Source organism: Ambystoma mexicanum, chromosome 10 (genome assembly GCF_040938575.1).
Source record: "Ambystoma mexicanum isolate Mex_15411 chromosome 10, UKY_AmexF1_1, whole genome shotgun sequence".
Classification (NCBI taxonomy): domain Eukaryota; kingdom Metazoa; phylum Chordata; class Amphibia; order Caudata; family Ambystomatidae; genus Ambystoma; species Ambystoma mexicanum.
In genome coordinates this window covers 1,129,763,210-1,129,786,603 of record NC_090932.1, presented here as the reverse complement: position 1 = coordinate 1,129,786,603, position 23,394 = coordinate 1,129,763,210, and the positions used below count along the sequence as shown (strand labels likewise).

The 23,394-nt window shown below is 46.1% G+C and overlaps 1 protein-coding gene across 4 annotated transcripts in view; it reads right to left on the bottom strand.

Moving 5' to 3' along the window:
* The window catches only part of LOC138492065 (PH and SEC7 domain-containing protein 1-like), a 1,158,039-nt gene that overhangs the window by 329,857 nt on the left and 804,788 nt on the right, over positions 1-23,394 (bottom strand). For all 4 annotated transcript variants that reach the window (XM_069619020.1, XM_069619022.1, XM_069619019.1 and 1 more), the window contains 3 exons: positions 18,449-18,492; positions 17,712-17,884; positions 9,236-9,306 (listed from right to left, as the gene is read on the bottom strand). In XM_069619020.1, the coding sequence (XP_069475121.1) occupies positions 9,236-9,306; positions 17,712-17,884; positions 18,449-18,492 (288 nt within the window). The remainder of the gene's footprint in view (positions 1-9,235; positions 9,307-17,711; positions 17,885-18,448; positions 18,493-23,394) is intronic.

Here is a 23,394-nt window from a genome sequence, read left to right as displayed (position 1 = left end):
ATGCCACACGGCATAACAGGTCAAGTACAGACAAGTCCCAACAGGATAGTGTAATAATGGACATCGTGTGACAGTGACATCTAAAGTGATAAGGCACTGCACTATGAGAACCACAGATCAACGTGGCTGCAGTGAGTTCTGGCTTAGTTTGATACCAGTTCTACATGGAAAAATGCACATCCCAAAATGTTTTTCTTGGCGAAATATTCACAATGATAACAATCATAACATAATCTTGTCAGACTGAACAGATGTCCCAAATTACATACAGTGCATTGTGTGCCCAGATTGATATGGAACAAGTTACTTACCTTTAACTGTTGCTCTCCAGCATGGGTCTGGCATGGATTCACATGCTCATGAATATTCCCTGTCGTCAGGCTGGGAATCCTCGGTAAAAGAAATAACAGTTTCACTTTGGTTTATAGGAGAAAAACAGATTGTAAACAAATCACTAAGCTCTGGATCATACTGTGCCCAGCCAATGACTGCCCTCTTCCCAAGCCCCTTCTCTGGCAGCCATCTTCAGATTTGGTAGTACGTAGAGTGGCAGTATGACCAAGAAGAGGCGAAGAGGGGCAGGCAGGAGGGTTCGCATGTGAATCCATGCCAGACCCATGCTGGAGAACAACAGTTACAGGTAAGTAACTTGTTCCTTCTCCAGCATGGGGTCTGGCATGGATTCACATGCTCATGAATAAAGAATACATAGCAGTGCATACATACACAACCACGGGAGGTGGCAAGGCTCCAAAGAAGCAATTACTCTTGCCTCCTCACCAGGGTCACCTTCAAGCGACAGGTTGCGCAGCACTGCTTGGCCGACCCTGGACTCCTCTCTGGAATCCCTGTCGATGTCCAGCAGGAGCACACCAGACAGTAACGCAGCCGCCGCAGCGATCGCTCTGGTAGAATGGGCTCTCGGGCGGCCAGGCAGCAGTCGGCTTGCCAACCGTTGACAGTGAGTGATACAGCCGGAGAGCCACCTGGAGATAGAAGCCTTGGACAAGGCCTTCCCATGGTTCACAGGACCAAAGTTCACAAAAAGCTGAGAAGGTCTTCCGGAAACTCTTTGTGCGGGTCACATAAAACTTCAGCGCTCGAGCCACAAGTGCAAAGTCCTTTCAGCCGGCGACAAAGCTGTCGGAAATAACACAGGCAATACCACTTACAGGACAGGGCCTGGATCTCACCCACTCTCCTGGCAGACATGATGGCCACGAGGAAAGCTGTCTTCCAGGAAAGGAACTTGATAGGCGCTTCCTGCACAGGCTCGAAGGGAGCCCCCATGAGCCTAGTCAGCACCACGTTGAGTTCCCATGCCGGGGCAGGAGCCTTCACCGACAGAAGCAATAGGAACAGTCCTTTAATGAACTCCTTAACAAGACAGTGCGACCAAAGACTGTCCCGGAGAACTGGTGTAGCGGGATATAGCTGCCAGATGTACTTTGAAGAGAGGTGTGCGCTAGCCCCTACTTAGCAAATTACAAGTACAACAGGACCTGGGGGGCCATGACCCTCAGAGGATTAATCTTCTGCTACTGGCACCAAGTCGCGAAATGCTTCCATTTGTGCCCGTAGCACTTAAGAGTCGACAATGCCCTGGCCCTGGCAAGGACCGCTCTGCAGTACGCTGGCAGATTGTACCCACCGAACTCTAATGATGCAGGAGCCAGGCCATCAGGTTCAGCGATCCTGGGTCGTGGTGCAGGAGTACGCCTCAGACATGCTGAAAAGGTCTGGGTACCAGATCTGCCTCGGCCACACTGGGTGCGATGAGGATCATCCTACACGACACCGTCTGAGTTGACTTATGACTCGTAGTAGCAGTGGCAACAGAGGAAACACGTACAGGAACAGGCCTTCCCAAGGGAAAGAGAATGCATCCCCCATGCTCCTCGGCTGGGGGAATCTGCTGACGAACCTCCAGTACTTGGTGTTCATCGACGTCGCAAAGAGATCGATCTGGCGACTGCCCCATCTGAGGAAGAGGCTGTCCACTTGATCCTGCCGAAGCTCCCGCTCATGGCAAGAGCGCAGCTCCTTGCTGAGAGAGTCGGCAACAGTGTTCTTTACTCCCGCGAAGTGAAAAGGAACGAGAAACATCATCTGGGTGATGCTGGGGACCTGGTGCCCCCCTGCTTCCTGATGTAAAACGTCATGGTGGTATTGTCCGTAAAGACCCTCACCACCTTGCCCTTGAGGGACGGAAGAAATTACTTGAGGGCCCAAAACCCTGCCCACAGCTCCAGGACGTTGATGTGAAGCTCCTTCTCCTCCGGCAGCCACAGGCCTCTGGTATGGAGACGTCCAGTGTGGCTCCCCAGCCCTCAATGGAAGCGTACGTCGTGACCGTCTCCTGGTACAGGGGGCTCTGCAAGTCTGTGCCTCTGACGATGTTGGAGCACACACCCCACCACCTTATCGCTAGACGGAACTCCTCCTTGAACAGAATCTGGTCCTTGAAGCTTCCGGACACCTGGATCCAAAAGGAGTCCAGGAATTCCTGGAGTGGACGCACCAGCAACCTGCAGAACCTGATCAGGTAGATACACAATGACATCATGCCGAGCAGCGACTTGATGGTCCTCACAGTGGCCATCTTCAGTGCTAACAGCTGTTGCACTTTGCCCAAAATGGCTGCTACCTTCTCTCCCGAGGGGGCCGCCAGACAGGATACTGTGTTGAGCCTGTCCCCCAGGAACAGCGCGTCCTGCAATGGAATCAAGCAGGACTTTGCATAATTCACCGAGAACCCCAGATCCGTCAGCAGTCGGACGGTCCTCTCTGTGTGATCTACAGCAATATCGCTTGACTTGACCCGGACAAGCCAGTCGTTGCGGTATGGGTACACATGTATTCCCTGTAGGCGCAGATGGGCCGCCACTTGCTCCAGGCACTTCGTTAAGAATCTGGGCGCCGACTACAGCCCGATGGGGAGAGCCATAAAAAGGCAGTGTTTCCCCGTACGACAAAGAGCAGGAACTTGCAATGTTTTTTTGTGAATGGGGACGTGGAAGTAAGAGTCCTTGAGATCCAACGACGACAGGAAGTCTCCCCCCTCCAGTTGGCAGTGCTGCAACGTGACCATCCTGAATTTTTGGGACTTGATATACTTGTTGAGTCGTCATAGATTGAGAATGGGCCTCCAGCCCCCGGTCTTCTTTCTTACTAAGAAGTATCTGGAGTAAATCTTGGAGCACCGGAGTCGCTTCAGAACCAGCTCCATTGCCCCCCCCCCTTTTTTTTTTAACATGGCCGAACATCCAGCAGCAGCATAGGGATGTGTTGTTCCTGCCGGGCCACCGGTGGTATTCGCAGACACTTTGCTGAGACTCCAAAGTGTGTCCGTGGGCGAGAGCGACCAGCACCCATCGATTGGTGGAGATGTTTTCACACACGCTGGCGCAGTTCGCCAGCCAGTTACCCATCGGAGCACATGGGTAGGGGCCCGACGTCTTGGCCATTTCAGTCCTACTTGGTGGCCGGCGCGCAACCTTGGGAGCGTTGATGAGGACGACGGCCACCTCCCAAGGCCTTGGAGCGACCCCTGTAGGCTTCATGGCTCGTGGAACGGCAGGGCTGGCGATAAGAGGACGATCCTCTGCCGAAACCCTTCAAATATCTGCCCGACTACCCTCCTGAGGAACAAAAGGATGGAAGGTGCTCTTGAAGCTTGCCGAAGGGAACAGGCAGTCTCTGTGTGGATCTTGATGGCCTGAAGAGATTCATCGACAGCCTTTCCGAAGAGATGGTCTCAGTCGAACGGCATGTCCAGCACCCTAGTCTGAACCTCTTGCCTAAGGTTGGTGGCCTTCAGCCAGAAACGATGGAGGCAGACTACATTTCCCATCTGTTGGATCCCCGTGTCTGCAATGTCCAGGGCCACGGTGATGGCGTGGTCCGACGCCACTTCTCCCTCCTGGAGGATCTCCATCGCCTTGAGCAGTTTGTCCTCAGGGAGGAAATCCAGTATCAGGGTCATCTTGAACCATAACTCCCGGTCGTACCTGGCCAGGATAACTAAAGTGTTTGCCCTCTTGTCCATCGTTGCTGCTGAGTAAATGACCATCCTACCCACGGCGACCAACTTCTTCCCCTCGCCGTCCAGGAGAAAGAAGGCAGGTCTTAGGCAGGGTTCTTCAGCAGCGCCAGACCATCATCTCAGACGTCGTCCAGGAGGGGCACCGCCAGAATGGTCTTCCTTTTTGCCTCCCGGCGCTGATAAAGGAAGCCCTCCTCCCTCATCTCCTCCGGCGTGAGTTGGAAGAGTTCTGATGCGTGGGCGATCATAAGAGTGGAAGGAGCCCACTTAGTCCGGGGGAGAAGCCCTTATAGGCGGAGAGATCTCGGTGTCCGTCATCGCCGTGTCAGTCCCAGTGACCCTGGGGGGCAGGGGGGTCACAGGCGTTCTGGAGAGGAGGCATAGGGTGCCTCTTCCTTTTCTTCGGCGGCGGCGGCCCGATGTCAACGGGGTCATTGCTGGTAGTGCCGCTGGTGGCGGCATCCTCTTCTGCATCTCCCACACCAGCGTGTGGAGGGTCGACAGATCTCTGGGAGGTGCTCGGGGAGTAGGGTCACTGGGCCCAGTGCCTACATCATCGTTCCCACCAACGTCATCACCGTCGCATCCTCTGGCGGCAACTACCTCCTCGACGTTCCAGTCGTCCCCACATTGGATCAAGAAATATCCTTGCCCTGGGGTTCTTCCACACACCGCCGCTTTTTGGGTCCTGCGGGGTCGGTCTCGGGATAAGGGACGGTATCCTCTTTTCCGCACGTTTGGCAGAAGCCTCCTGCCTGGGAGGAAGAGCCACCCTGGCTGGCCTAGGGGTAGCCTGGACCGGGTCAGCCCCTTTCACTTTCGAAAGGGCAGCCACCACCAGTTCGATAGATGAGGACAATTTAGCCTGCATAACCTGGGCCTTCACGGGCAGGTTGGATACCTTGTCCCGTTTGGCCTTCTCTGGTTTATGCCGCAGCTTCCCTGGGGTAGCTGACTTTCTCTTCGACGAAGAACTAGAGCGATGGCTGGAGACTGAGGTTGCTGGAGATGATGAGCGCGCCCTGGCCGTCACGGGACCCGCTTGCTCAGGGACCCCGACGGAACCGGACTGGCGGTGCTTGGCCTGGTCTTGGGCCCCCGCGGATGGAGTGCCCTCAAAGGACTTAGAAGCTTGCTCTGGCTGGCTGGATTCAGATGAGGCATGCCCCTGTGAACCACACAGGGCAGGGGCCTTGGCTTTGAGCCACGCCGCCAGTCTGATGTGCCGATCCTTCATATTGCACTTGCTAAAGCCACGACAGATCTCGCAATCCTCTTCCTTGTGCATCGAATGAAGACAAAGGCACTGGGAATGCTCCTCCTCCATGAAAACATTCCGCAAACCACAGCTGGTGCAGAGCTTGAAGAGGGAGGCCCGTCCTTCTCCGACATGATCCGGCGTGTGGTGTAGGCCCGATGGCCTTCTGGTAACTTCCAAGAAGAAACACTTGATGAATCCACCCTTGAGGGGTGATAAAAGATGCTGGAAAACGGATCCCTGTTAGTCAGATGAACAAACAATAGAGCACACAGGCTTGATCAAACAAAAATAAGATTTTCCTAGCAAAAAAGCAGGAAAAACGCAGAAAGCTCTAAGAGTGAAACACTAGGACTCCCAACACTTGGACGTGCAGTAAAAATCTGAAGATGGCTGCCGGAGGAGGGGCTTAGGGAGAGGGCAGTCATTGGCTGGGGGCAGTATGACCCAGAGCTCAGTGATTGGTTTATAGGAGCAAGACTGTTAGTAAACGAAAGTGAAACTGTTTTTTCTTTTACCAAGGATTCCCGGCCTGATGACAGGGAATATTCATGAGCATGTGAATCCATGCCAGACCCCATGCTGGACAAATACAGTGAGCAATAATGAACCAATCTGTGAACAATGATAAACAGCAGCATCTTATACCTGGGGGTCTATATCTAGCTCGGTACATATTCATGTGCATATTTGGATAAATATATGCAATGCATACATGATCAGACGTGCAATTGTCATTCATGAGGATCCTAACATAAGATTCTAATCACACTATATGTAAAAGTACATACGGGTCCTAACAAAGTATTGATGTAACCGGTACGTGTGAAGATTGTGACAAACAGGTCTATAGCAAAGTGTGCAAGCATGTAGATGCATTTTGATATGAGTGCTGATGAAACAGCGTGATCTCCTGTCCAAAATAGTAAGCTTAGGTTGCTGAGACTATTAACTGAGGGTAGGTGGCATGTGCTTTTATAGCTTATGAGTCATGATCCTATTAATTTTATTACCACACTGTACCTAGGGTCACTTACAATTGTAAGTGAAACCCAATGTGTTATATACAGATCTATATAGCTAAACAATGGCTCAAAGACTCAGTGAGCATGTAGTGAGGAAGTCTGATGATATAGCAGACTATTTTGAAAGATAACAAGATGGATCAAATCATGTGGCGAAGCAAAAGTGTCTCTGAAGACACAGTGATTGTACAGACAATCACAGAAAGCAGTGGAGGTCCAGTTCTTCATTGAGACTGTTTGGGGCGACAGAGTCAAGTTTGTCTATCAAGAATGCTTCTCTTTGAAGTCGTTTTTTCGTGACTTCTACATTGCAGTTCCTGGTATTGACAACTTCCAAAATTTGAAATTTGATTTGCGATAATTGATTTCGCTCTTCGTGAAAGTGGCATGCCACGGGTGAGGTACGGTTGATGGTCCAGATGTTGGATTTATGCTCATTCCAGCGTAATCACCCTTTCCTATTGGTTTGTCCTATGTACAGCAATCCACAGGGGCATTTGATGGTGAAGATGTGTTCAGTACTGCATGTAGCAAAGTTACGTAACCTGATTTTAGCTCCTGTCCTGGGGTGCGTCACAGAATCACCTTTGATGATCTTGTTGCAATTGCAACAGAACATGCAGGAAAACGTGCCCTTTTTGTCTGTAAGTTGAGGTTTCCTGTTTTTCAAGCGTGTTTTGACCAGTAAATCCCTAAAATTGTCACTTCTCTGAAAAGCAAAGAAAGGTTTTTCTTTGAATAGATCATTCAATCTATCATCGCTCTGTAAAATGCTCTCATGTCTGAGAATGGATTTCTTAATTCTAGGAGTCCGAGTACTACATTTGGTTACAAAAACCATTTGTTTGTCCTCTGCGTTGGTTTTGATCTTCGGGGAGAGTAATGAAGTACGTGTCTTTGTGGCAGCTTTGTTAATTGCTACTTTTAGTTCCTCTTCCGTGTAGCCTCTCTCCTTGAATTTGTTGAGCATTCTTACCTGTTCGTATTGTTGTTCTGCCTCTGAGCTTGATATCCGCTTCACGCAAAATAATTGACTGTAAGGTAAGCTTTTGATTGTAGATGGTGGGTGGAAGCTAAGCCTATGAAGTGATTCTTGCGGTCTGTCAGTTTATGGTACATTGTGGTTTCGATTCCTGGGCCCTTAAGTGTAATCTGAACATCAAAGAAGTGAATACCTATATTAACCACAAGGTCAGCAAAAAATGCTCTTGGACAGGCAGTCAATGCAGACACTGTACTGGTGTCTGAAAATCTGTGATGATGGCCGTGGTTACAATGGCCTGGTGGTCTTTTTTATTCGTCGACAAGGTTGTCATCGACGAGTGTGTGACACCCGTGGATGAAGATGTCATCGACGAGATCCCCGTGGTCGTTTGGCTGGTAGATGACGACGTGGTAGTCGCAGTCAATGGCGGCTTAGCTGATGACGAGGTTGTCATGGTCGTTGACAGCTTCATTGATGGTTGTGATGAGTTAGTCATGGTCGTCTACAGTTTAGTTGACGATTGCAGTGAGGTAGTTGTGGCCGTAGACTGTTTATTTCACGGTCGTTGCGAGCCAGTCATGGTCTTGGACAGTGTAGAAGGCCTCGGGTAAGACGTTCTGGAGTGAGGCTTGGTCGTCGATGACATTTTTGTCACAGATTTAGAGGACGAGGATCTTATCTTCGACTCTGAAGATGACGAGTGGCCCCCCGATCTGGACATGGAATTAGGAGATGTTTCATCCTTGGGGCGATGGAAGGAGCTTCGGCTCATCCCCTGTTGACACCCCATGGGCACTGACCTTTGTCGAAGACCAGTCCTTGTGAGAAGATCCAGGCTCGTCGGTTGAGGAATCCTTGTGCTTCTTCTTGAAGGCTGGACTTCGTGCAACCTAGACCTCTTGCTAGAGGTGGTTTGCTGGGCCGACCTACCCCGGCCTAACGAAGCATGACTCTGTACTGAAGCAGAGTTAGATGCCCTGCCGGTGTCCTCAAGCTAAGCATCGAGACAGCAGTGATGATCCCTCAGAGTCTTGTTGGAGAACGACTGTCAAATTTTGCAGTCCTGAATGACATGGTGTGGATGAAGACAGTAGAGGCAGTCGTCGTGATCATCCTCTATGTAGACATTCTTCAGTCCATAATGGGCACAGACGGTGAACAGGTTTCTCGCGGATTCTGCCATGAGGTAGGCCCAATTACGCAGATGAAGCATCGTCGAAGAATACCACAAGTTGAGCGGTCAACGGTAGCTGTCGCTGCTAAAGCCGGCCGAGTCGATGTTGAAAAATATCTATTTTCCGCGAAGAAGATGTTATTTTATAATGTTATCGTAGAAAAGATGGAGAGATGATTTTTGAGGACTCCCTACGTGTTGTAAAAAAAATCTGAAGATGGCTGACGGGGAAGGAGCTAAGGGAGGTGTTGCTATTGGATTTGGGCAGTCAAACCCAAAAAGGTCTATAATAGAGCATAAAAGTGACTGAAAGTTTCAGTTTGAGTGTAAACTGCTCTATGTCATTGAGAATTCTCAGCCTGACGACGGGAATGTTCACAGCATGTGAATCTATGAAAGATCCAATGCTGAAGAATTACTGGTTAGCATCTTGCAACCCCTACGAGAGAGTATAAGCTTCCACAGAAACAATTGGCAACAGAAGATGGAAATGGAGAATTGGGGACAGTAAAACAATAGAAGGTAAAGGGACAGGAGATATTTTTCTGAGCTAGTTATCGCTCTGAAAGCTAGTGGTTTCCAGAGAAACAAAATAAAAGCAGAATATGGAAGGGTAGCAAAGTGGGATGAAGAGGATAAGGCAGCACATAAGTCTATTTTACCCATAGCACATTCTGTAACATTAATGGCCCTGTCACACAAGGTCAAATACATCATAACAGTTGACTAAAGCAAGGCAAACCTTTACCTTCACAAGGCACAGCATTGACCCCTTTAACACTGTATAGAAATCCTTCCAACTCCTCTTGCCCCAGGGTGCTGAAACAAATAGGATTTAGTTACCCACCAGGTGTAATTCATTATATGCATGTAGAAAAAGTAACATTAACACACCACTTGGACTGTGAGAATACATATCTAGGCAATGTCTGGATTTTGTTTTACATTTTTCTGAAAAGCTGCTGAAAGCCTAAAATTGGCATGTTTTTCCGAACCTGTGTTAGACTCGCCTCAAACCTTAGCATCTAGTAGAGAAATGCTCAAAGGTGATGGTGCTAGTGAGTGGCAGCATTACAAATCAACAAGTCTAAGCACTGATTGTCAGGTAGGAATTTCTTGTCCGTATGATGTGGATGTGTGCAGGGTCTGGCAGTACCTTGCTGGCAATCTGTGTGTCTGCCAGTTGCAGTTAGATGTCCCTAGGCATGAGTGCAGAGCAGAGGTAAAATACTGTGAAGCTTAACGGACAGAGGCAAAGCCAGCCCCCATCTGGTTAAATTAAATGTCAGAGACTACCAGGATGAACTTTAAGTTGGAAGGCGCATCTCAGAAGCACTGGGCAGTTATTTCTCTGTGGGGGAACTTTCTGTTCGAAGGCCATGGTAGAAAGGGTAAGGTAGAGGGACAAGAAACTAGCCACACTTGGTGGAGGTGAAAATATGAAGGAGCTTTCAAGAGGACACCAGGAATAGTAGTTTCTTGTTTAATACTGACATTTTGGGCCTGCTCTAGGTCTCCCCAATATTGCTCCCATTAAGGCTAGTCCATAGACTCCCACAACGCCCCCCACCATACACACCCCTTAGTCCTCCCATTATATACCATTTTGGACCTAGAACAAGTGCCAATATGCACCGTCTTTCAGAAAGGACTTCTCTCCTTGACTACTTCAATGTACTTAAGACTTTCTGTAGAGCTTCTCTCGAGACTCTTGAGGAACCGGAGAAAACCTTCCGTTGAGCATCTAAATAACAGAAGAGGGCATTTTTCGAGCAAGAACACGTGTGACACTAAGACATTATCTGCTTATTTGCCCCTTCTTCTATGAGGTGGGCACTGGAGGACAAGAGAATGACGAGGTAGCAAGAGGAGTTCAATGATTCAGAAACAGAGGTTCCTGAGGCACAGAGAGTGTGCGCTCAATAGAAGTGGTGGAAATAGCCTACAGAAGCATACCTTTCTTCAAGGAAAGACATTTCCTGAACTCACCCCAACGTGGGTCTTCCAAGAAATGTAAGGAAGGCATGGTACGATAATCATCAGCATGGATATTAAATTTGTATCGATTGAATCCCATCCCACCCGTGACACCATGTGTAAGGAAGGCACAGACACACGTAACCACTGTTCAAGGGTGTTTATTGAACTTCAACGAGGGTGTGATAAACGCCTTTCTAATCCTAAATCTACAGATGGGAGCAAGCTACGACCATCAAATAATAATAATGCAGTCCTAGTGGAGTCTTGTCAAAATAAAAGGGCCTATACTAAAAAAAAACGATTGCCATTCCTGACTGCTAAATATACATAGTGTGCGGTAGTGTTCATGAAAAAGAAGGAAGTGTTCACAAAATAATATGTTAAGAGGTTTAGGCCGTTGGCCTCCCTTCCCCATGTTTTCAGCACGGGACAAGACGGTTCACTCGAGCAAACACACACTCTGGTTTCTGCGGCACAAGGTTACAGTTCCATTACCAGCATCAGGGCCTTCTGTGGTGCAAGTCTCTTTACTTCTCAAAAGTCTCTTGATTCAGAGGGCCTGATGTGCAAAAACAAAACACAAAGTTCCATTTCTCTTATAAGTGTTCAATTTGGGTGACTCACCCTGGATCCAATTCAGCCGGGCTCAGATCCCTTTTATATCACAGTCGCTATTGTGGATCCCCCTCTTCCAGACTCAGATCCCCCTTTTTACAATGTTCAGAGAATATTCTTTCTGGGGTGACTCGCGGTTCACCCTGGATCCCCCTTAGCGGGCTCAGATCCTTCCTCCTATACAATTAGTCTCACTCAGCTGGGCTCGACCAATTGAAGCGTGATGGAAGTCAGATGAGTGTATTGATCAGTAAGTGCCTGATGTTGCCTGACCATTGTATTGGGACATATCAGGTATGCAGCTCTGGTGTTAGTATGTTTTCGCTCATGATGAGCTGTTCGTTGAAAGTGTTTGTGCCGGGAAAGGGGGCGGGAGTTGAGTTCCTAGGTATCCTACCTGGTAGGATGGGGAAAAGGTGTTACAGGGGAGGGGATACTGCGTCTCACCATACGGTGTCCCACTTCCACTTCCTGAAGACTCCTCATTCAGGTGATCCTCCTGCACTGGTCCATCCCCAGGAACTGGATCCAAAAGCGATGGCTGTGTCCTGGCCACCTGGATGACAGATCCCTGGGGACTAGCGGGTAAGACACCTTCTGGTTTCTCACAGAAAGTAAGCACTTTCCATTGTTATCACCAATGTGCAACGGCACAATAAGAAAAGGCTTTAGTAAGTGAGGTTATCTCTTAGAAATTAGGCGCAGAACGTCTATGCCTTCCCTCTTAGATGGAGGTAGGTTAGCTAGGTTACCCTGGTGTAGCCCCTACCCAAAAGGAGGGACAAGAATTCCTAAAGTAGATCCACAATTGGATGTACAGAGAACCTCAAGGCATGATTCATCAGTGCCTACACGGACCAGTCCCATGTAACACTAGAACAATTGAAACGTGTTCTACAATCTTTTAATTCTAATATAACCTTATTCTTAATTTTAGTGCTTAATATTCATCAGGATGAAGCTGGTAACTAAAAAAAGCATCAATCCTCCAAACAGGTGTCTGAAAAATGTTACAACACTCATCAATGAGCAAAGTCAACCGGTTCCAGCATGTAAAACAAATTACTACATTCTTCAGGATGAGTGATCAAGAACTGTAGGTTTCGTCTTGTATTCAGGTGATCTTGGAACTAGCTGAAGATATTCCCCTCTACCCCCTTCTTAAAGTCTGCTTTGTGCAGTACCTGTAACACTGGGAGAGAGGAAACTTCAAATAACCTCTGTTTGCAAGACTTCGTTTTATGAACAACATATTTACCACATACCTTCCAACACTAGTCATTTTCTGAATTTCTTATAGAAGTGGTAAGGAGTTTTCAAGTGTGCCGTCTCCAATATGTGTTACGGAGACATAAGATTTTGATTGAGAGGGAATGTCTGGAGCAAGCCTCCCAGTCTGACTGCCTCAGGATCCGTTTTACATCTAATGGTGGAATAGGTAGTCAAAGGCCCTCTTTTGTTGTCACAAGTATCAGGAGGGTTACTTAGTATTCACATTTCACAGGGGATAAGGCTCCACCCAGTTATCTGCTGCAATAAGCCAAGAAGCGGTGCGTGTGTGCCCGGTTGGTCAAAGAAAATACTTTTCTTAAGGACCTTCTTCAGTTGCCATGGAGCATCTCACCTATTTTGAAAAGAGTGTAAATGGATGCCGAGTGAATTCACCATGTGGCTGCTCTAATGCCCTCATTATTATGTTTGACCTTTTGTGTCAAGTTTGAAACCTGTGTAAAAGGTGTACTTGAAGTAGATAAGACAGTTGAGACGTTCAGGGTGCAGTCATGGGGGTCTCATATTAGGAAGTAGCTTCAGAAGCTACAGATGCAGTCTTCATGGGAGGACCCAAACTCTATCCAAAGCAAAGTCTTCAAGGAATTGAAGCACCGATATTGGGAAAATGTGAAACTAAAACTCTGGAGCTAGCTTGCCTATAACCAAGGCTTCAGACCCATTTTGATAGAAAGAACGCAAAGCCCTATTAGGATCCAATGACTACTGCTGAGTTGAGGTCTTTGTTCACTATAATCACGCATGGATCTCTTCTCTTTCAGTCATTCAGAGGAACATATTTTGGTTTAGAGGATCAATATTGCCAAAACAGGAACTTCAAAAGCAGTTGAAATGCAAAGTAAATATTGAGAAAGCATTGGAAGCCCTGCCTTTTAAAATAAGGACACAAACCATTACAAAGTCCTTCCCTGCTAAGGGGAGAAGGCTTTGTGCCCTTAAGAGTGACAAGTCCCAAGAAAAAACTTTGTAGGGAGTCCGGAGTCTGTGGAAGTAGGGAACACAATTTTGGCAAAGACAATAATCTAGTGATAAAAGAACAAAGCCAAGGATCAAAGATTAGAGGTCCTCTCTCATTCCCGCCACTCTAGGGGAATCCCAAGTTGGAGGATCCTTGGCAAGAACCGGATCGATCATGACCAGGCAACGGAGAGGTAGGGTCAGGACTTTGCAACTGTACAACCCTATTGTGGGGTGTGGCAATAGCTATGCAGGAGCACCCCCCTTATAAATAATACCACTAGAAACCAACCTTAGGGCTCCTATATTCACCGGGCCCACTGTGGTGAGATGGAGTAAGGAGGATGACGAGGTGGTATTAGTTTGGCTATAAACTTTACTCAAATAAAGAAAAGAACTTCTCTCCCTATTTCTAGAGGGGCTTTACCTACATCAACCTAGAATAACTTGGCTGCTCGACAGGATGGCATTCAAAAACCAATATACTGTCCTCTGTCCAAACCAACTACTCTATCCCTACCACTAACACACTAAGAAACAAAGGGTTCAATGAACATCCTATCTAAGCCACCAGGAGAATGGGTCCCTTCTCCTGGTAAAACAATCCAGTCTTGGACTGACTTAACAGCAGTCTCTTGCAATAGGGTCTGATTTACCAAATATACTTAGATCAGGAGAATGACTCTTCCCCTGGTCTAGCTGGAAACGTTTTGGAGACAACTGTCCTTTGATAGTTCTTTGTACAAGTTTTTAGAAGTCTCTTCACCTCCTCCCAAGGATTAACATTTTATCAATTCTTCTTATTCCTGGAACTTTATCAGGACTTTTTATTTTTACCAAATACCCTTAGACCAGGAGAATGACTCCCTTCCCCCAGTCTATCTGAAAGAGTTTTGGAGACCATCCCTAGATAATAATTTGAACACATCTTCAGAAGTCTCCTTACTTCTTCCCAAGGATTTGTGAACAATGGCATTAGGGCATTATCAACTCCTCTTCTTACTGCTGATACTTTATCAGGACTGCATCTATCTTGACTATTAGGGAGATTACTCCCAACAGTTCTTTGGGCATATGTGAAAAATACCAAAATGACAGTTTCCCACTGTGACGAGGGAGTTAACTCCTGAGGAATACTTGATTCTTGGTTCTCCGGGTATTACTACTGTGATGAGAGAGATCACTCCCAGGAAATAATTGACTCTTGGTATTACTACTGTGACGAGGGAGATCACTCCTGAGGAATACTGGACTCTTGAATCTCTGTGTATCACTACTGTGACGAGGGAGATCACTCTCAAGGAATACTTGACTCTTTGTTCCACAACTCCCATTTCTTCCATCTTCACTGGGGAGTGCTACTGGTTCTTCCCGGAGTCCCAGGTCGATGTTGGTTCTGTGCGCGAACAGCAAATCTCCTTGCTTACCTTTGCTCTGGTCTGTGTGGCTAAGCGCAGCAGATGCTGAGGCGGTGTCTGTGTGTTTTATGGACCACATATTCCACCTCGGAGAGGCCATGCCACCGCTGGATTCTTTCTGCTTCCGCAGTGAGTCAGGTTCCCTCCAGCTCACATAATTCCTTTCAGCCTCTTATTCAGAGTCCGACAGTATCTTGTTGCTTCGGGCAGCGCAGGTTTGAATTTCTCAAGCCCTGCAGGATGTACACCAGCTTCCTTCGCTGCTTCTCCCGAACATCCTTAGTCCTTCCTCGGTCTTTACCTTATATTGCTGGGCTGTCCCCAGTGTAGTGTCACTGTTTATTGTCAAAGCCTTTGAAGTTATCATCATGTCTCCTAGCGGCCACCTCATCACAGCTCCTGGGTAATCCTTTCTACTGTTATTCAGCACATTTCTTTGGTTCCTCTTCGTCAGAGTCCTACCTGGTATTACAGATGCAAAAGTAGAGACTTCACAATAACCCACAGTAGTAGTTTCAGGTTTGGAGGGAGTGGGAGTCAGCAGGGCCATAGCTTCTAGGAACAAGGGTTTAGTGGTTTAGTGAGGTATTTCACGCAAAGGGAGTCTTTATCCCCATAAGGCGAGTCTCTCCCTATAAGGGCCTCCTGCTTTTTACCACCCCTAGGGGGATTATTAGGTACCGGCCTCACCTTCCTAGCCCCATAGGGAAGGGCTCTCTTCTGGGGGGAAGTGACGAGAGCCTGTGAATCGTCACACCACTTACTCCTATCGGTGGCTCCATTGCAGGTAGAACAGGTATCGCTGGTACAGGGGTTGTTTTCAGTGTCAGGATTGGGTCAGGTAGGGAGCAGTTCCAAACACCAACAAGACTGTTCCTGATGCAGAGCATCTGGACAACCCAGGCACCACAAGATGCAGACAACCACAAGTCCCATGACCTGCAGGACACGATGGAAGTGGGAAACAGTGGCAGGTGACTCACGTGGCAAAGACAAAGCAACTGGCGCTTTTTTCGAGATGGAGAGCAGCAGCTGCAGAGGACTGTTCTTAGGCCACAAGATGAAGAACTTCAGAGTTCCAAGGCAAAATGCGTAACAGTGACTGATGCACAACAGAGGGGTGGACAGAGTTGGTCAGCCTCCAGGATGGTCCGGAATGATTGGTCCGATCAGCCCAATGGTCGAAGCACTGGTGGGAGTCTTCAGGAGATTGCTCCATAAATTAGGGGCTTCTCCAGGACTTGGTTGGAGGCAATGCTGAATGTCTTCAACTGTAGTCAGTGGGCTGTATCTCTTCGTAGTGGTGTTGGCTACAAGCTCAAGAACAGTTGCTAGAGCCTTCCTTTTAATGTAAATTGAGCCAGGGTTGCCCCATCGCGCCACCAGAAAGGATCTACACCTTTCAAACTGCCAATGGCAGTCCAATCATGAATAACCTCTTGTCCACCCCCTTCACCCCCCTCATCTGCCAAGCAACAGAAATACCCCTGGTCAGAGAATGGATTGGGAGCAGACAGTCATAACCTCCACATCTGGTCAGATTCTCATACTGCCGCTCAACCCCAAAAAGTCTAAGCTTTGTTGCCCAGGAAAGGGAGAGGACAGAAAGGCCAAAAGACAGGGCAAAAAACCATGGTACTCAAAGTGGCATTATGCGGTAAGATACAAAAGTGTATGCCTGAAAAACAAAAACCAGGGTAGAGAAATATCTGCTGCTACCAGCTCGCATTGGACATTTTGTGCAAGTAACAGCAATTTTACTAGAAGAAAAAGGGCTAGAAAGTACCCCTGCCGCACTTCGGAATGTGGTTTGTGCCGCTTTAACATAACCAGGGAGCTTGCAAAGGGAGACCGAGTCTTTTCTTCATATTAAGGTACTGTGCCAACCCGATTGAGAGAACTTAACCTCTTGTGGTGAAAGTTAGTGGAACTTTCCCAACTTGCAGGCCTAATCAGCTTGTGACTCAACATATGATTCTTTTTCGTACAAACTACTCCTGAGAACTTTGGCAAAGACTTCCCCCGTTTACTACAAGAACTGCTCTTTCCTATCCAAGGCACTAGTCCATTGACTTTGGCCTAGGCCTATTGAACTGAATCGAGTCCTCTAGTGAACTGAAACTATTTTCATGGCCTAAGAAGGTATTTGTGATCTATTCTATTAACTTGTGCCTTTGCCCTCCTATTTAAAGTGCCTGAAATGCCATTTTGCTCCTATTTCAGGGGAGCCTAATTTACTCAGTAACGTATTGTTTTGGAATTGAAGTGCATTTGTGTATGATTTTAAGTTGCCTCATTCTAGTAAATGTTTTCTAAATGACTGTGTAATAAATTAATAAGTGTTTTAACAAGAAACCTGGAGTGTACGTGTCTACTTGAACCACTGTGATTGTAAGACCCCTGTGTAATCTCTTGTACTGCTCACATTCCCTCTTCAGATAAGCCTGGCTGCTCAGCTCACTACCACAAACTGTGTAGTACAGGCTTATAGCAAAGGTTGGTTTTGCTTACACCTGTAGTCTTAATTGTATATGGTGGTCCCAGAGGATACTGCATGCAATTCTGCCTAACACAACTTGCAAAGAAATGCTAAGTATGCAAATATAGACGTCCAGAACATAGCTTCTTCAGTTTTTTTTAGAGCTTTACTTGTAGCACTTACTATGTTTTAGCAGTATTAATTGTTCTTTTAATTTTATTTTTGTATATTTGTATGCAATTGCTTGATTCTAATGTGGTCTGCTTCTTTACGTTTAGGATTTATATCAGAATACAGCCAACTGAGAATACCAGTGACGTATGTATGTGTGATCTTAGGGGGGACATGCACACACCCCATATGCACTAGCCACCTCCAAAGATATAAGTCCTAACACTGCTCTTCTCCAGCAGGTTGCTCACACGCCAATACATGATTAACTTTGCACCATGCACTTTACAAAGAAATAAACAGAGTGCTCTTACTCCTCTTGCCGTCAATGTCCGCATGCATCTTGCGGGAAAGGATGCCTTGCTTGTACGTCTCAGCACGCGAGTCCGGCAACTGTAAGTCCTGGAAAGGATTGCTTTTCTTTCTGTTAAAGGAGTAGGTGGGCTCCAGCTTCGGGGCAAGGGCATTTCTGACCTCCTCCTCATCCCTGTTGGCAAATAAACAATGGGTCTATAAGATCATACTAGTAATGAACTTCTTTTACATGTAAAAGTGACTAATCTAAAGGCAAAACTGTCCTCGCAGCTTTCACAGGGCATTCACTGATTCCAGGGAACAAATCACTAATTCCACAGCTCTGTTTGCACTTTTCTTAACACCTTCAGTGTCCCAGTTTCAAACAGTGGAAACTGGCACAACACTCCACTGTCATTGAAGTTTTCTAAGGACATTCAGTAATTGAAGCTACATCTAATGCATACAGCCAGAGTGTTTACTGCAGCCTCAGATGGATGGATATTTAATGGTTACAGTTACAACAAATGGCCAAAAAGAGCCCACAACTCACATGGAAAATTCAGAAATTATAGAGCCATCCACATGAAAATCACACATCTCATTCACTGATTGCTCCTTGTTCTAGACTTTCATCCATTGAGATCGAAGTCAATCCTGAGATCCGATCGCAATCATTACAGTTCTTACTGGCTATCTGTCACTACTAAGCGACAAGCTCCTGCATGAAACCTCAAATTAGGAAATAGTTACTTACACTGCCCACTCCAGTTTCTCATTTCGTATTGAGTGGTACAGCTCCTAGAAATGGAGATACAAATAGAAACCTTCTTGGTAACATTCATTACATTCTGATAAATACACAGATATTTTAGTAAAGTAGAATACCATTCCATATCTTTCAAGAATACACTAATCAAAAAGTACATATGTCTCATAGTGGCCCTTGAGCATCTCTTTCATACTTAATCTACCTTCGTCTAGACTGATAGTCTCTCTGACTCACTAAGGGCCTGGCCACAGTTCAAAAGTATAAGCATCTGTCCTTTAAATAAAAAACATAGGATCCCATGGGCCCTGTTCAAGTCCCACCCTCCAAAAATGCTTTGGTTTTCCCAAACTCTAGCCCTTTGCTCTCCAACCATAACAAAATCCAAAGAGTTGAAGAAAAAGATCAAGGATGGTAAATGAAACATCTAAATAAAAAGGTTACTAGGAGGTCAAGAGTACTACAGCCCCCCTTTCCTCTAGATTACTGAAAGGATTTGAAAGAAATTATATTTCAGGTTGGGAGAGGCAGTAAACAAAGACATCAGAAGCATGTACAAACATGCTTTTCGGTAAGGCTTAGCCTAATTGCAGATTCCTTTTATGAATTTAGAAATGATGTTAAAGTCAATGTTTACAGAAAACATTGTGTATTACCCTGGTCTTGCAGAATAACATTCCTACACAGAAAACCACCAACAAAGTGACATGACTTTGAAGTCTGCTTAACTGCAGAAGGTTCACTATATGTGATGAAGAGCCCATTCGACGATCTAAGGGATAGTATGTGATCGAAACAAGAACAGAGAGCTCTATGAACATCTCTGCATCAGAAGAACGACTAAAAAGAAAATAGGAAGACATGTCCTAAGCTCATGCGGAAGTGAGGCAAGAACTTTGATGGAATAGAAACATTGAAAGGCTGGTTTGAAACTTATGAAAACCTGTGTCACACTTCGGAGGAAAGCGATTGCATTTCATGAATCGTGGTAAGAAGTAATTGCAATGAGGAAAACAGTCTTTCATGTCACCATAAATGGTGTGAGAGGAACCTGAGGGTGTCCCCACTTCTCCCCCTCTCAGGTGGCCAGGGAAAGGCCTTTGCTTTTGGATCTCGACCCTGGGAGCGTATATATGTGAGGCAGGATCACCTGGGTGGAGGGAAATTGGGCAGTGGGGAAGAGGATGCCTTTTGGTGAGACATGGTATCCCCTTTTCAAAGTGAACCTTTTTTTCCTCATGCCTTTGTAGGCTACTATCAGTCTTTGTCCCTTTTTTCACCCGAAATGTTCCACAGAAACAACTGGGAGTTATACACAATTACATTCATTCAAAGCTTCCTAAACACCACTTTGGTACTGAGACGAGAAGAGGGCTTTGGAGGAGTTAACTGGCATGCTCAGTTAATAGGTTTCACCATGGTCAGGCAATTAAAGTTAAGAACTCACATCTGCAGTCATTTAACAAGTCCCAGGTGTATAAGAATGGTGACCGCCCAGCACAGAGGGAGAGACAGCCAGGAGAGAAGGACGCAGCTTGGAAAAGCAAAGCGGGCCTGGAATACGGCTGGAGAGATGCCGTATTGAGCAGGAGCGAGTGAGACGCTGGGGCCAAGCCTGGCCATGAGAGAGTCAAAGATCCTGCTATCCTCCCTGCCCAGTGCCCACGGCAGGAGCTGTGGGGCACCAAAGCCTCCCGATCGCTGCAGGTCTCCAAGAGAGCGGAAGGTGCTCTCAGTAGCTTCCGCTGGGGAAGAACGGAGCACTGCAGAGTTCCAGGATGGCAAGTGCTGCTCGCTGTTGCTCCTGCGAAAGGAAGGTGGAGCAAATCGAAGCCGGGAAGCGAAGCAGAGAAGCCCGAAGGAGCTGCTGCATACCACTGGTGAGTGCAAAGAAGGGAACACTCGTACCGGGGCTCTCCGGGGACTGGAAACAAGCGTGTATGAATGCCGAACAAGCTGAGAACTGTTATAAATACTATAGAAGGCCAAAGCAAGTATATTTGAATACCGAACAAGCTGCAAGCTATTATAAGTACTTTGGAAAGTATAACATTGAATAACGAAGTGACAGAGACATTGAGAGAATATTTGAACACCGTATAGAACAAAAGCAAGGGATAGCACTTATGAATGAAACAAAACAAGGTGGTACTAATGGGAAATAACAGAACAAGATGTGTGAGCCACAGGTGGTGGCAGAGTCAAAACACTGCAAAGGAGGATATGAAACAAGAAACTAAGTAGTGGCCAAATATATATGCAGCCAAGGAACTACAGGTTAAGAGAGAAAACCTATGTTGGCACAAACCAGAAAAAAAAGAGAAAAGGGGTATCAGTTGCATGACCTGTAAAGGATGGACCGTGTGATCTGACAACTGCACCGAGACCGAGTGACCCCTACTTGGAAAGAGCCAGAGAAAGCCAATGTAAAGGAACTTGGGCTTTTTCAACCGTGGTTGAAGTGAGTTATAAATGAAGAAACAGAGAAATCTCTGAACTACTAAAAAGCTTGAATGACCAAGAAGACTTGGAATTGGATTATCAAAGATTTGAATTGGCATGGTTTTGAAAGCTGGAAGATTTGAACTGATAATGGTTTTGGAAGAATTAAACACTGAAGGGAACCCCAAGACTTTAACAAGAGAGAAGGATGAATGACCAAGAAAGGCCAGAATTGCTATTGTTTTTGAAAGCCAGAAGATCTGAATTGGCATCTTCTTTTTTTTGCAAACTCAAAGACTTGTACTTTTAGGGAAGGGAAGCCAGAGACTTTGTGAACTGGGTTGAACTCTAGAGAAACCTCCAGACTACTCTTGGGGAAGGAAGCCCTGAGGCCTTTTTGGAACTGTTCTGAACTTGGGGAAGGGGAGCTCAGTATAAGCCAAGAGCTAAAAGATGCTTAGAACTTTATTTGTTTTAAAACATATATTTGTATTGGCATTTGTACTTATACTAACTGTGACCAAACCAACCTCTCCCCCCCACCCTTACCCAGAGCAGCATCCACCATTTCTTGTTCTGCAGACATCCCTACACATTGTATACAGTTAGTTGTAAGGGCAAGTATAGGTTTTAAATACAGACAGACTTTTGATTTGAACTTACCAACACAGACTATCCTTAGTTTTCTTTAGGTAGGGAAATTCCCACCTTAGTATAGGGCAAGCTAGGCTTTACTTCATCCTGATATTTTAGTAGAATTAAGCTTTTGATTAGAAAGTTGAATCTGTTGTCTGTGTCTTACTTCATGATGTCTTCACAGGTGACATGATGACATGTGCTAAAACTGAATATATACAGTAAGTAAAAATTGCTCTCGATAGTGCCTCTTGTACTCCTAGCCAACAATCCCTTTTCCTCCATAGAAATTGGATTACCATTCCGAATTGGGGATGCATCGAAGCTGACATACCATAGACATTGATCAACACACTGGACCACACCGTGGATAAGAATTAAATAAGGTTTATTCTCACTCTTTACCAATTACTGTACATAAACAAAATAATTGTTTCACTTGCACAGAAATCCAACCTAAATTCCCTTCTGCTGAGACCATCATATTGTCCCCTTTGTCCTTCCTCAAACACAAAACAACTCCCTCTCGGGTCAAAACTCAAAGAAAAGTGTCAGGAAGGTCTTGTCAATAGTTCCACCACTTCCAGGTCACAAAATTTTGGGTTCTTCCCCAACACACATAGGGCCTGTTACATAGAAAAAGTGCATAGACCCCGCAAAGCATGTTATGTGTGTCTCGCATATTTATGGACTTCCAACTGCAAGGTAACCCTAGGTGCAAGTAGCGACACGTTGCCACACAAAGCAGATCCAGCCACATACAACAACATTTGCACAGTCTGCATCCCCGCCATCATGCACCCAATCAATACCGCGGGCTGTCCCCCCACAATCAAGGCAGCACCACAGTGACAATGCGAACGGTCCCCCATAACTCCTAACTACACCCCAATGAAATCCAAACCAAGTCACATAACTCAAGTCTGCCCCCGGTAAATCTGTGTGAAAACCCCTGTAAATGATGGCTGCACCCCTCTAATCTGCATACGAGCACCCCTAACTTCAATCGGCACCTCAACTGCATGCTGGCACCCCTAAATTCCTACAAACACCTATGGGGAGGTAAGAGGATTATGTGCCCTCTTTATGGCACATCCTCTAAACTTTGTAGGCGAAGCCTAGAACAAAACAGTGCCAAGGGGCTTGGTTTGATCCCTTTTCAATTGGTGTCCCAATGCTTGCAGCATTAATCACCAGTTACTGATTAGATTCCAAGCGAGTTTACAAAAAATATATATCATTTATTAGTTTTCAACATCATTAAAAAACTTTGAGTTTGTTCATAGTCGAACATTAAAAGCTTCAGTAACCAGACAACTGGTATAAAGTGCAAATGCAAATGACATGTACCTCTTCACAATTGGAGGTAAAACAGCAGAATAAACAGAAAAAATATAGAATAATCACCACAGATACCAAACAATAAAAGTAAAATGTGGAAACCAGGAGTGAATAAAGATTGAGATCACTCCGGGGTAGTGTTGTGCAAATGTCACCAAAATCAACCTAATCACTCACTACATTTGTTCTAATTCAAATTCAGACATACTCATTCATTCATTCATCACTTTCCCAACATGTTTCTTTCTGAACGTGTGTGTAAACAGAGTAAACAGAAATTCTTCAGGGGTAGTCTGCCATCTACCAAAACCAAAAATAACCCACTAGTGATAATGGTGAGGGTACAAATCACCTAATAACAACTACAATCAGATTATTGCAGAGTCAATCAACAGGAGTTAAAAAAAACAATGACAAATACAATAGCTTTAAGCACATATTCATGTGAATTGATGGTCCAAACTCTTCTCGTCCTGTGAATGGTCCAAGAATTGTTTGAGACTCAACAGCAAGAG